This window comes from Anomalospiza imberbis, chromosome 7 (assembly GCF_031753505.1).
Source record: "Anomalospiza imberbis isolate Cuckoo-Finch-1a 21T00152 chromosome 7, ASM3175350v1, whole genome shotgun sequence".
NCBI classification, from domain to species: domain Eukaryota; kingdom Metazoa; phylum Chordata; class Aves; order Passeriformes; family Viduidae; genus Anomalospiza; species Anomalospiza imberbis.
In genome coordinates this window covers 6,609,653-6,620,876 of record NC_089687.1, presented here as the reverse complement: position 1 = coordinate 6,620,876, position 11,224 = coordinate 6,609,653, and the positions used below count along the sequence as shown (strand labels likewise).

Genomic DNA, 11,224 nt, shown 5'->3' with positions numbered 1-11,224 from the left:
AAACTTGAAGATGTTGATTACCATTATTATTTTGTGATTTATGTCGGGAGTAGTAATTAAATTACTCTTACTTTGCAGTATTATATTTGCAACTGGACATAAATGTTTTGGGTTTTGTTTTGCTGTCTTCAGCCTGTAATGTTTTTTAACATTTATCTAAATACTGTACAAATCACGTCAGTCAACAAAGTGAAGCAGCATCTCTATTCAAGTCTTGTTTACTGTAAAGGTTCTGAGCTTGTTAATAAATTTTATATCAGCATCTGGATTGTCTGGAAAAAACACCTCAGCAACCAACAATCCTAGATATCCTTTGTTGCATTTTTGCATCTTTTTATTTCCAGTTTGTTCTTTCATGTGTAATCCTTTCCCCTTCATTAGATTCGGTAAATAGGATCTCTTATGGGCCTGAACCATAGCCCACCTTTTATCTTTCTTTTCCGTGCTTTGCAGCAAATTTCAGTACTCCAGATGTCTGTAGTACCTCATCTCTCAGCAAACTGTTTTTTCAGCTCTGGAGCAGTGGTAGCCAGGCTTTAATCTCCCCTGTGAGGGAGCAGGAGGTCCCTGGGTGGCGGGGGGAGCTGGGCACGACCAGGTGTTCTCAGAGCTCCACTGGCTCTGCTCTTAGAGCCTGGCCTCCAAATGCTTCTTTGGGCCTGGTGCTGTTACTTATTTCTCAACTCTGAAAAAGAGGGAAGATGGAAAATCATCAGTTCTGCAAAAATGTGTAAATCTTCATTCCAGGGCAGTTATTTTCTTGAATAAAGTGAAGCCATCTTCTGTGATTCCAGTTGCCCAAAATAGGGCTTATGAGTTGTGCTCATAGATGATTAACTCCAACAGAGAGAGAAACTCTTCTGCTGAGAGCCATTTGTGAGCTTTCATGGCCTGTTACTCCTCCACACCTGCTGGGCTGCATATTTCAGACTCTTTGGGAAGATACCTGCTTGTTTATAGAAACAGAGTTTCAGGAATGCCAGCAAAATGTTTATTATGACTACTTGTTAACTCTGTAATGCAGAAATTCCTTGGATGTCCAATGAAACTGTTACTGCTGCTAGATAGAGCAAGCAGGATGGATATGACAAATGCTGATTTCTTCTTTCTTTTTTACTTTTTTTTTTCCTTAAAATGACTATTTAAGTTTTTAGGTGTTATCATGGTCCATCTCCCCTTTCACAGCAAATGAAAGTATAATGCATTTTCTTTGTTGATTTTTCAGGCATTCAAAAGGGATGTTCTTGCTGATTCAAGACCGAACAGTTCTGTCCAGGACTCTACACTGGGGATAAGGACATGGGACTCCTCCTGCCAGATTCCAGCTGGTTCATCTTGGCTGACAACTGTGAAAAGGATCTTCGGATTATTCTATTTTATTTTTGTGGGAGACCACAATCCCCAAACTCTAGGACATATCAGGTACTAAATCAAACACTAAGCTTTTCCATAACATTATTGGATTGTTACTTGTCTCTTATGAAGGAGTTTAGGCATTCAGATCTTACTCTTTATTTCTTGTAGGAAATGGGAAATCCTTGGTTTTGCATCTTGCAATAGCCGAGTAATGACAAGGAGTTGTATTTCTTATTTCCTGTGGAAGATTTGGAGTTTAATTATTAGTTATCTTTACCTAGTATTTTAAATTATCATTGTAAATTGTAATTGCTGATTATTACTGTAATTGCTGTGGTAATTATCCTAATTACCAAATTGTTTGTTTCCTTCTTCATTGTTGTTTTTGAGAGAATGCTTAATTTTATTAGACTAAATACCTGCATTCAGAACTTGTCCAGTGATTACCTGTCAACAAGGAAACTTTAAAAGTTCATGAAATTTATGAATGTTTATGCACTTGGAGTGTTATGATTCATCTATTTACTTCCAGCCCTTTTAAGATAAATCTATATGTAATTTTCTTTTCCTTTGAGAAAATCTTGCCTTGTTTCTATTGGAGCCTAGTTTGATTTGGAGTATCTGAATGTTCAGGTGTTTATTTCTAAAATGTGGAAGAGAAAATCTGTGAGCATCATCTAAGAGCGTAGCTCTCAATTCTTGTTTGTGTAGATGTCTGCTGATAAAAGTGGTTAAAAAGAAATCACTCCTAATACAAAACAGAAAAATTTGTCATAGGAGAGGGGGGATCCTTTTGCAGCAAAATCATGTTTATTTAGGGTAGCTGTTTAGGTATGGGTGGCTTTTTATTTAATATTAAATTACTCAATAATTCACTTTTTCTTTGTCCTAAAGGTTCCGTATTTCTTGTAGAATTTTACAATAACCTTTTCTAATGAGGATGTCTGATATTCTTACTGTAAAAGATGAAACTGATGCAATGAAGGGTTCAGAAGCTGAATTTAAAGATACAGACCCAGTTGAAAACCTAAAAAAATCAGGAAGTCAGGAAGAGATTCAAGTGGAAAAGGATGAAAATTGTCCTGATAACAAAAACAATATGCCGGTAAGAAGCTTTTCACTTTATTTTTCACTAGTATGTCATGTTAAATAAGTCTTTGTCTTGTTGTTTTCCATTCTCTTGATCCTCTTACATGTTTCTTTGGTACAGCAAGAAAAACTTGGTTGGTTTTAGGGAAGCAAATATGATGATTATTGCTTCCTCTCTCCTCCCCTGCCCCACTTCTCTGTTTATACTCATGTAAATATGACTCAGTCATTTTTAATTCTGTGAAGTAGATGAGCAGTTTTGCTGGGAACCAGACAATTTGCCCATGGTTGTGTTTCCCTGAGCGCATATGTGAAGTCTTTCATTGTAGCAGAGCAAGGAACAAACTCAGGTTGGCTTTTGCTGCTGCTGAATCCTGACAGAGTTTGGAGCTGGGCTGTGTGTGCTGAGTGTTGTGTGTCTGCCCTGGGTAGGGGTGGCCAGCTCAGGGCTTTTGAGCTGTTGCACTTTACAGGTGGCTGAGGTGTAGATTTTCCAGCAGAGCTGTTCAGCATAAGGCTGAAGTAATGAGCTGTAGGTAATCCAAATCTCCGGGATCCAGAGGGATCCAGAGCTCCTGAGGCCAGCAGGTCTGGGTGCTGCTCCAGCCACCTGCAGAATGAGCTGGGGAGCGTCGTGCTGCCTTGGTGGGCAGCAGATACTCCCTGCACCTTCTCTTCTCTGATCTTCACTGCTTGACAGCTTTGGTAGGTGACTTTTAGGAGGAAAGCTGAGGCAGTTCCTTGTGCACACACTGAAAAGCCGAGGCATATAAATGGATGGCTTTTGGAGGTGGGAGAAGTGAAGTACCTGTAAGGAAGTCATGGCATCACATTTCAAGTGAGAAGGAGGCAAAGCAAATAGTGTGAAAATACCTTGTGTCAATGGAGAACACACTGATAAGGAAGGGTTAGGAATTTGTGGCAGCTCATTTAATCTAATCTGAGATTTAGGTATGGGACAAGAGAGCTCACTCCTGGCTGAGGCTGCCCACCTGGTCACTGAGGACTGTAAGCAGCTCACATGAGGGGAGGAGTTCAGGAAAGCAACTGAAAATTTCTGACACAACCTACAAAACAGGCCAGATTTGTAAAAGGAAAAATAGAATCTTGTGTTTGGCAAAAGCTATAGCTGTCTATACGAATTTTGTGTCTGTGGGTTAATACTAAACAATTTTTTTTATAGAGATCCTGATTGGGATCCGAGGGATCGCTTGTGGATTGCAAAAACAGGACAATAGCTTATTAGATTCTTGTTATTGAGATTTGAGTAAAAGGTTCTTTGGGGAGTAGTTTTGTTCAAGACTAACAATTCAATATTCCACTGAGTGAAGTAAGCTTTATCTGCTGTGTTAAATTGCTTCCAGATAAATCTTGTAGACCACTGCAATAACAATAGTTTTACACTTTAATATCTGCTGGCTTTATTAAGGCTGGCATCAGTGTAAATAGATAATTTTATGGAAAAAATAAATCCTTGAAATGAAATATTTCTCCTGTAACATGAAAAATAACTGCTCCTGAAAAGCTGGGAGATATTATAGCTGAGCTGGTATTTTCTTTAATTAATGGAATATTCTAGTACTGAGCCTTAAAAATTAATCTACGGTTTAGTTATTTTCATACAGTTCAATAATTTGGAAACATCTCATTCACGTTTTCTCATTTAACAAATTTTAGTGTGGAAATTTCTCTGAGACTCAAGTGGCAAGTAAGAAATAAGCCTTACTGCAAACAACTGCTGCTGTCCCATCAGAGTGCAGAGGAATGAACCTGTCAGTGCTGCCAGAGGCTGTGGCCTGGCAGGGGATCATTGCTTGGCTGGGTGCTTGTTCAGGGCCAAGAGCTGGTGGCTGAAATGATTCTCACATCTGCAAAATGGACTGGACACTGCGTGGTGAAGGGTGCTGGATAGAAACAGCTCTGCTGTCAGTGCATTTAGCGTGGTGTCCTGGAGTCTCCATCAGAATCAGAACATTGCTGTTCCATGAGCAGTTTAATTAAAAACTGAGGCTGAGGATGCAGATTCCAGAGTGGCAGAAAGACAGAAAGTTACCAAATGGAACCTGGCAACAACTGAAATCAGCAGAAGTTAATGTCACTTGTACTGTGGAGGCTGCCAGTGTAAATATATAAGTCTCATATTTGAGGATTTCCCATTAAAAGCATGTTTTATGCTAAAATACAAAACAAATTTTGGGGTTGTCCTTGTGGAACAGTAGCAGTCAGCAAGTTTTTATCTAATGGATGGTTAAGCAGTTTGATGAAATTTCAGTGGGCATAGTTCCTGTCATTAAGTGCAGGTTAAATGTTATTGTGGTGGTGGGAAAAAGAGCAAAGAATTTGCTGAGAAATGTTAGAAAATATTATCAGAAACTTACTGGAATTTGTTGTGTACTTCTGTTTACTATCTGAGTGCTTCAGAGGATGGGTTGGTCATGTGGGTTGCGTGGGGGCTGGAATTGGCTCTCCTCCCTGGTGGCAGAATAGGTTTGGTACCTACTGACAAACTACGGTCACATTCCTCAGTACAGTTATCACTTCATCACTTTGACTTCTTTAAGCTAAGGAAGAAACAGGCTGTGATTCTTCCTCTGTCTAAACTTGACATTCCCTCAATGGGATGCTCAGTGATGAATTTAATGCTCAGTTTATCGAGTAGATCATCTAACCGTGTTCTGTCATCAACTTTGATCTTAGCTACACCTTTCTTCCATTGCTGTAAGCTCTTATGAATGGATTCTGAACGATCAGATAGGTTCATGCAACACATTCCATCATGGGCCATTGTATTCAGGCACCTTTCTGGAACAGCACAGTTCAGAAACTGATGGCTATATTTTGAAATGTAACTGTGGTTGTAAATTCCAGATTATTTGGAGGTTGTGCATTGATAACTGATTGGCTGCTTTGTCTGCTGTTGGAGATACAATGTGAATGAGGAAAATACCTAATTATTGTACATGGTCAGCACTCCCAATTTCTTTAAGCAGTGCAAAGGTAGAGATACTGATACAGAAAACATTTCTGAACCGGCATATTTGCAGTGAGGTTCAAGTATCATTTAAATGCCACTGGAGACAAGAGACACCGTTATGAAAAGTACTTCCACAGAAGTCATGTGCACATCAGCACTATGGTGGGTTTTGGTTCACCGGTCACTGTTGTCTCCCACCTGTTCATCTTACCCAGGCCAGGTGACAACCAATGAATTCAGAATTAGCTGGAATACAGGCTCTGTGTTGCCTCTCTCTCTCTGGGTGGTGAGACAGGCAGTGTCATCCACTGTAAGGACAAAGCTGCAGGAAATACTGACAACAAATTAAAGATATTGGATTTATTCTGCAAGATAGTCCCTTATGTTTATTATTAGGAAGACTTCTGTTTTAAAACCCAAAAAAGCCTCATGGCATGAGTGCAGGGTTGTACCTATCTACTGTATGATAAAGGCAAGGCAAATGCTGTAGTGATTGTAATTCTGATTTTGTTTTATGCTAATTAGGTAATTTTTTTTACTTAGCAACTGGACATCTCTCTTCCTGCAAGTATCTTCCTTCCATACTAGCACAAACCTTGAGCTTCTCTCTCTGTTTCACAGCTGAAGTTCTCCAAAGTCTTTTCTTGCCTCTTCCCCAGCTGTTTTGGTCTTGTCAGGATTTACCTGTCTTTGTCTCCAAAATATGGGATGTAATGCTTTTGAATAGATAAATGATTGGGCAGATTCTCTTATTCTTCAGCTGCCTCCATGTCCAAGGGTGAACCTATTTTTCCATCAGTCATCCTTTACTGTGTCATGGAAAATTGCTGTCACTGCTCACTAATGCAGGACAGCAAGTAACCATGGACCACACTGTTCTTTCCCTCAGCATTACAAAGCTGTCCGTGGTTCTTGGGACTGCAGCACTTGACTGGATTTAAAATTGAGGCATAATTTTGCAGAAAGGTAAAAAACTGAATGTCCTTAGAACGCTCTTTATTCAGGTTTGTCATGTTGTGCCTATCCTCAGAAATGCCCAAATGGTACTTCAGAAATAAAACCCCTTCTCACAAAACCTTTCACACGTCTGAGTTTGCCATCTTGTGCCTGACCTGTTTTTATCCAGCTTGTTTAGACAGCACAGTGATGATAGAGGAAGGCATGTAGCAGCTCCAGATCTTTACTTTGCATTTAGTATATGTGATCTGGTGAGGTACTTAGGAAAAAATAAAGTAGGCAAATACTCCTACTGAAAACCTGGTTATTTATGTTTTTGATAAAGGCTGTCTTACTTCCCTTTTTATTTTGCAGTTGGAAATGTAGCATAGTAGCTGGTCTTAAAAAGTTGTGTTGGTGGAGTTTTATCAAAGGCAAGAACCTAATCATTATTTTCATTATGCAATTATTTGGAACGCTTGCTTTTAAACACTGTCTTGAAATCCTGCCCATAATGGCTATAAATAGGGCTTTCATTAACACAGTGTTTTCTTAAGGCAGTGAAATCTTTTAGAGCTGCAAATAAAAAGAAATTGCCTAATTTGCACTCACCAAGGATTGCATATTCTAAATGAGCTAGAAATTATTTTTCACAAATGGGGAACATAAAGATGTTCTGTAGGAGCAAAACTTCTTTAATGCAGAGAAATTAGGATGGAGATAAAATTCATGGGCCTGAAAAGAGAGAAAATGTGCATTAACAGCTACAATGTGCATTGGCTACCTGCTGGCCTGGAATTCCAGTGGAAGTGGTGTCATCCTCTGTCAGTGTTGTTTTGTCCAAGAAAGGAATCACTGGATTGTACCCACCCATCTCCAAGCTCTGGGAGTGCAGTTGCTGGTGGTGTCAGAGGGCTTTGGGGTTTGTACTTCCAGGTCAGACCTTGCACCATCGGGCTGTGCTCACCTCAGCTGTTCCTGCAGTCTGGCCCCACCAGCTGTGTTCCAGTGCTTCTCACCTGACATGTGTGTGGTGCTTACTGCTCACAGTCACAGCTGGGTCATTGGAATTTTGTGTTTTGGCATCCTTAAAGTCACACAGGGAAGCCAGGAGTCCATACCTATCACAGTAGTGTAGGGCAGGGTAGTTGTTTCTAGATGAGAAATTTGAATAGGATAGGTGGAGCTATACTTGTCTCATCTGTAAAGGAAAACCACCCTCCTACAGTGGCCCACCAGCTCTCCCCAGTATTATTGGTGTTTAGTCCCAGCAACCATTTCTTCTTCTTCTGTTTTTTAAATAATTCTTAAAAATAACTGAAATATGTGTGACTTATCTAACTAATGAGCTGTAGCTCAATGTCCTGTATAACTGAATTCCCTCTTGTACCCTATCAAATCTGGATTTGGGGTGTTTGCTTCCATATATTCTTTTGGCTTATGTACTGGCTTCAAACTTGCAAAATTTTGCAAAAGATAAACAATTGCCTGAGTATAGATTCTTTTGCCTCTTGACAGTGAGTTGAGGACTCCACTGACAGTCCTGATGTGACTTTAAATTTGCACTACTTGATTTGAACACACCTAAGCTGATTGAGGCTGGAGTAATTGATAAGAGCTTGGGAAATCATCGCGTTTTTGAAATTTAGTAGCTTGGTGTAACAGAAACTTTGCCAGGGATATGCAGGGCCAGCTTTCAGAATGCAAGGAATGCTTTCAGAGGAGATGAGGGAAACAGAAAAACGCACGTAAACAGAAAAACTCAAAGTCTCTGTGTGGTTCCAGGTATGGAAACAGCAAAACTCAGAGTCTGAATGGTTCCAGGTATGACAGCATTTGAACTGTCTTTGCTGCTCAAAATCTCAGCAAGCTTCCTTTAAAAATCTGGTGGTGAGTTCAGTTAGTTTTCAGTGCAGCTATTTAAAATTCTGTTACATAGTGAAATGAGCTCCCCTTCTGCTGCTCCTCAGCTAAGCTGGTGCAACATCCAAAATAGACATGTGGGACTTGAGGAAAAGGAGAGAAAAAGCAGTTCTGCCTTTACATGGTAGAGCTCTTTGCTGTAGCTGAGGTTTCTTTTTAGTGATGTTGTATGCCCTGCTAAGAAGTTCAGGCACTAGATAGACATGTCCTGTGAGCTAAGGCAAAGAGAGCTGCATTAATGGAGTTTTCCAGTGGAGTTTCTATTCAGTTTCCTTTTTAAAGGAGGAAATATTGTCCATTAAACAACATTTGAAATTGCATTACTGATGTTAATTTCTCCTTACAAATATTAGACCTGTGCTCACTAAAACCTGTTCTGTTAAAAGCTTGTCCAATCATCAGTTTTAGTTCTCCAGGGAAACCAGTATTTAAATTACATGATGCCACTCTAAATGTTTCTATTCTTGTGCTACTGGCACTGAGGGTTGAGTTAGTTTTAACTATGCAGTTAACAAATCATTAAATGCTTTTGTTGATTCAAATGTACCTTTCAGCTGTGCATACTATAGTAAAAGCCTGGTAATTTTTTTTGAGGAAGAATTGTAATAGGAGAAGGGCTTTGGGAGGAAAAAGCAAATTATTGCATAATAAGTTACTAAAATGGGTCTGGGAGGAGAAAAAGCATATTAATTCATATGAATTTACTAAGTGAAAGAGAAAAAAAATATCAGTAGCCCATTTTGAAATATACTTATATAGGTCCCAAGATTAAAGGAAAAAACCCCATGTGTTTTAAGCTGCTTTATGATAGGTCATCATCTGTTATCTGTTCCCTTGGTAGAGGCAATGCTTTCCTTTTTTAATATCATTCTTCGAGGTAGGTTTCAGGAATAGGAAGAAAATTTATAAAAACCATGTCATGTTGCCAAGGAAATTAGGAAACAAGAATTGAAAGTGTAGGAGCTGGCTGGGAGAGCAAACTGCTTGGATGCCACTGAACAAGGATAATACTTGGTTCCTGTAAAAGTGCTCTGGTATCTGTTGTTGATAAATGAAGAAGGGAAATCAGGGACAAGCCTGATGACAGTGGGAGAGCGCCAAATCCGTCAGCCCAAAGCACCTGCTGTTCCTTTCACAGGTCTGCCCGTGTCAGTGCTAACTGTCAAAGCTTTCTCTTGTACAGACTTGCATTAACACACTTGTGCCTCTGAGCTAATGTAACCCTTCTCTGTTGTGCCTGTCGCCAGCGGCCAGCGCAGTCCTTTGGACAGACGGCCAAAAGGTCCAAGGTACGGTAGCCCGGTGTGCTGGCATGCGAAGGGGGCCCTTCATGCTTGGTGCAGCTTCGTTACTTTGTGGAAAGTGCCTTTAGTTTTATTTTTTGGCATTGTAGCTTTGTTTTATTCTGTTGGATTTTTGTCTTGCCTAGTTGTTTGCTTTTGTGATTTTGGTGGCTTTTATATTTTTGGTGGCTTTTTATTGTTATGGAGAGAAACACATTCCCAGTATTTTATTTACTTTTCTTTAGATGTGCTCTATTGTTCTGGTAGTGCCTTCAAAAGCTGCAATTGCTTGGGTATTTTCATCCTAAAGGAAATTATTTATTCTATTGAAAACATGAAAAATGCTGTTTTCAGCCATTTTGTTTTTCATATAATGAATGGGAAAAAAAAAGCGGCTTGTGGTATATTTATATTATCTTTTATAAGCCATAGATTTTAATTTTACATACTTTCCTTTAGTCAAACACAAAGTTAAAGTTAGTTCGGAGCCTTGCTGTATGTGAAGAATATCCACCACCTCCCACAGCTGAAATATCCCAGGACCTCCAGGTAAAAATCACCTTACTGAAGTTTCGGGAACAATTTCAAGTAACTTCTTGTTCAAAAGAAAGTCTGTTGGTATTCTTTAAATATGTGGATACCATCTGGTTTTAGTTTTTTTTTTTTTTTACTACTGATCTAATAGAGGTGATAATATCAGCTGCAGAATTTGCTGCTTTGTTTTTCTGAGCTATACTAGTTGATATCTGTGGGCAGAAAGAGGGGCTTTGTCAGTTCTTTTAACTTACTAGTCCAGCAGTGCACTTGAGGGACTCTTAAACTGCTTAAGTGCTGTCTGTAATTAGTAAGACAGAAACATTGTGATTAGTATGGAGCCTAATTTGTCTTTGTACATTTTGAAAATGGAAACAGTTGTGATTTCTGGTGTAACTGAATTTCTGCATATTAGTCCCAGTTGCTGGTAGCTCTGTAATACCTGCCTGAGGTATATCTGAATTAATCTATTAAAATTATAGAACACACTTACAGAAGTTCCTACATGCTGAACAAAATATGTAAAATTACTTTAGAGAATTTAAACAAAATCCATGTTTCCTGACTTTACCTCCATACCAGTCTGTATTTTCAGAGCAAAACCCTACTGTTGGCTTTAGTTCTGTGGATGAGCAAGGGCCATCAAAATGCTGGGTTTGTTCATGCCTATCAAAACAGAAATGGGCCTTTGCTGTTATTTAAAAGCTTCTAAACTGTGCTTTTGTGAAAAGTCTCCCTTTGGTTAAGAAGGAAGCAATAGAAAGCAGGATGTGAAGGGGTTTTGCTGGAGAGGTGGTATTTCAGTTCTGAGGAAAGATGGACATTGAGAGCTCATGTAGGTTTTTGTCAAGCTAATTAAAATTTTTTGAGACTGAAACAGTAAGTTTGGACTGAAACCCTCCAGGTTTGCAGGGACTTTGTTCCTTTGCAAAGATAAGAAAATAGTATTTTTGTAGGCTTTTACTAATATACCAGAATTTGAAGCGCTGACTAGAGGAATTCAGAAACTCTGCCTGCTACCATGATGAAAACCTAAGTCATAGTTTGGAATAGGTTGTAGAGTAAAGGATTAAAAGTCAACAGAAGAGTTATTGATGTTTACAATGATTTACAGTCCTTTTGTAATGTT

General features: G+C 39.2%; 1 protein-coding gene across 10 annotated transcripts in view; it reads left to right on the top strand.

Moving 5' to 3' along the window:
* Positions 1-1,294: 1,294 nt before the first annotated feature.
* The window catches only part of R3HDM1 (R3H domain containing 1), a 52,916-nt gene continuing 42,986 nt past the window's right edge, over positions 1,295-11,224 (top strand). For 7 of the 10 annotated variants that reach the window (XM_068195237.1, XM_068195243.1, XM_068195238.1 and 4 more), the window contains exons 1-4: positions 1,295-1,422; positions 2,251-2,461; positions 9,526-9,567; positions 10,021-10,110. In XM_068195237.1, coding sequence (XP_068051338.1) covers positions 2,291-2,461; positions 9,526-9,567; positions 10,021-10,110 — 303 coding nt within the window. In that variant the 5' untranslated portion in view covers positions 1,295-1,422; positions 2,251-2,290. The remainder of the gene's footprint in view (positions 1,423-2,250; positions 2,462-9,525; positions 9,568-10,020; positions 10,111-11,224) is intronic. The other 3 variants (XM_068195245.1, XM_068195239.1, XM_068195236.1) reach the window with 2 other exon arrangements.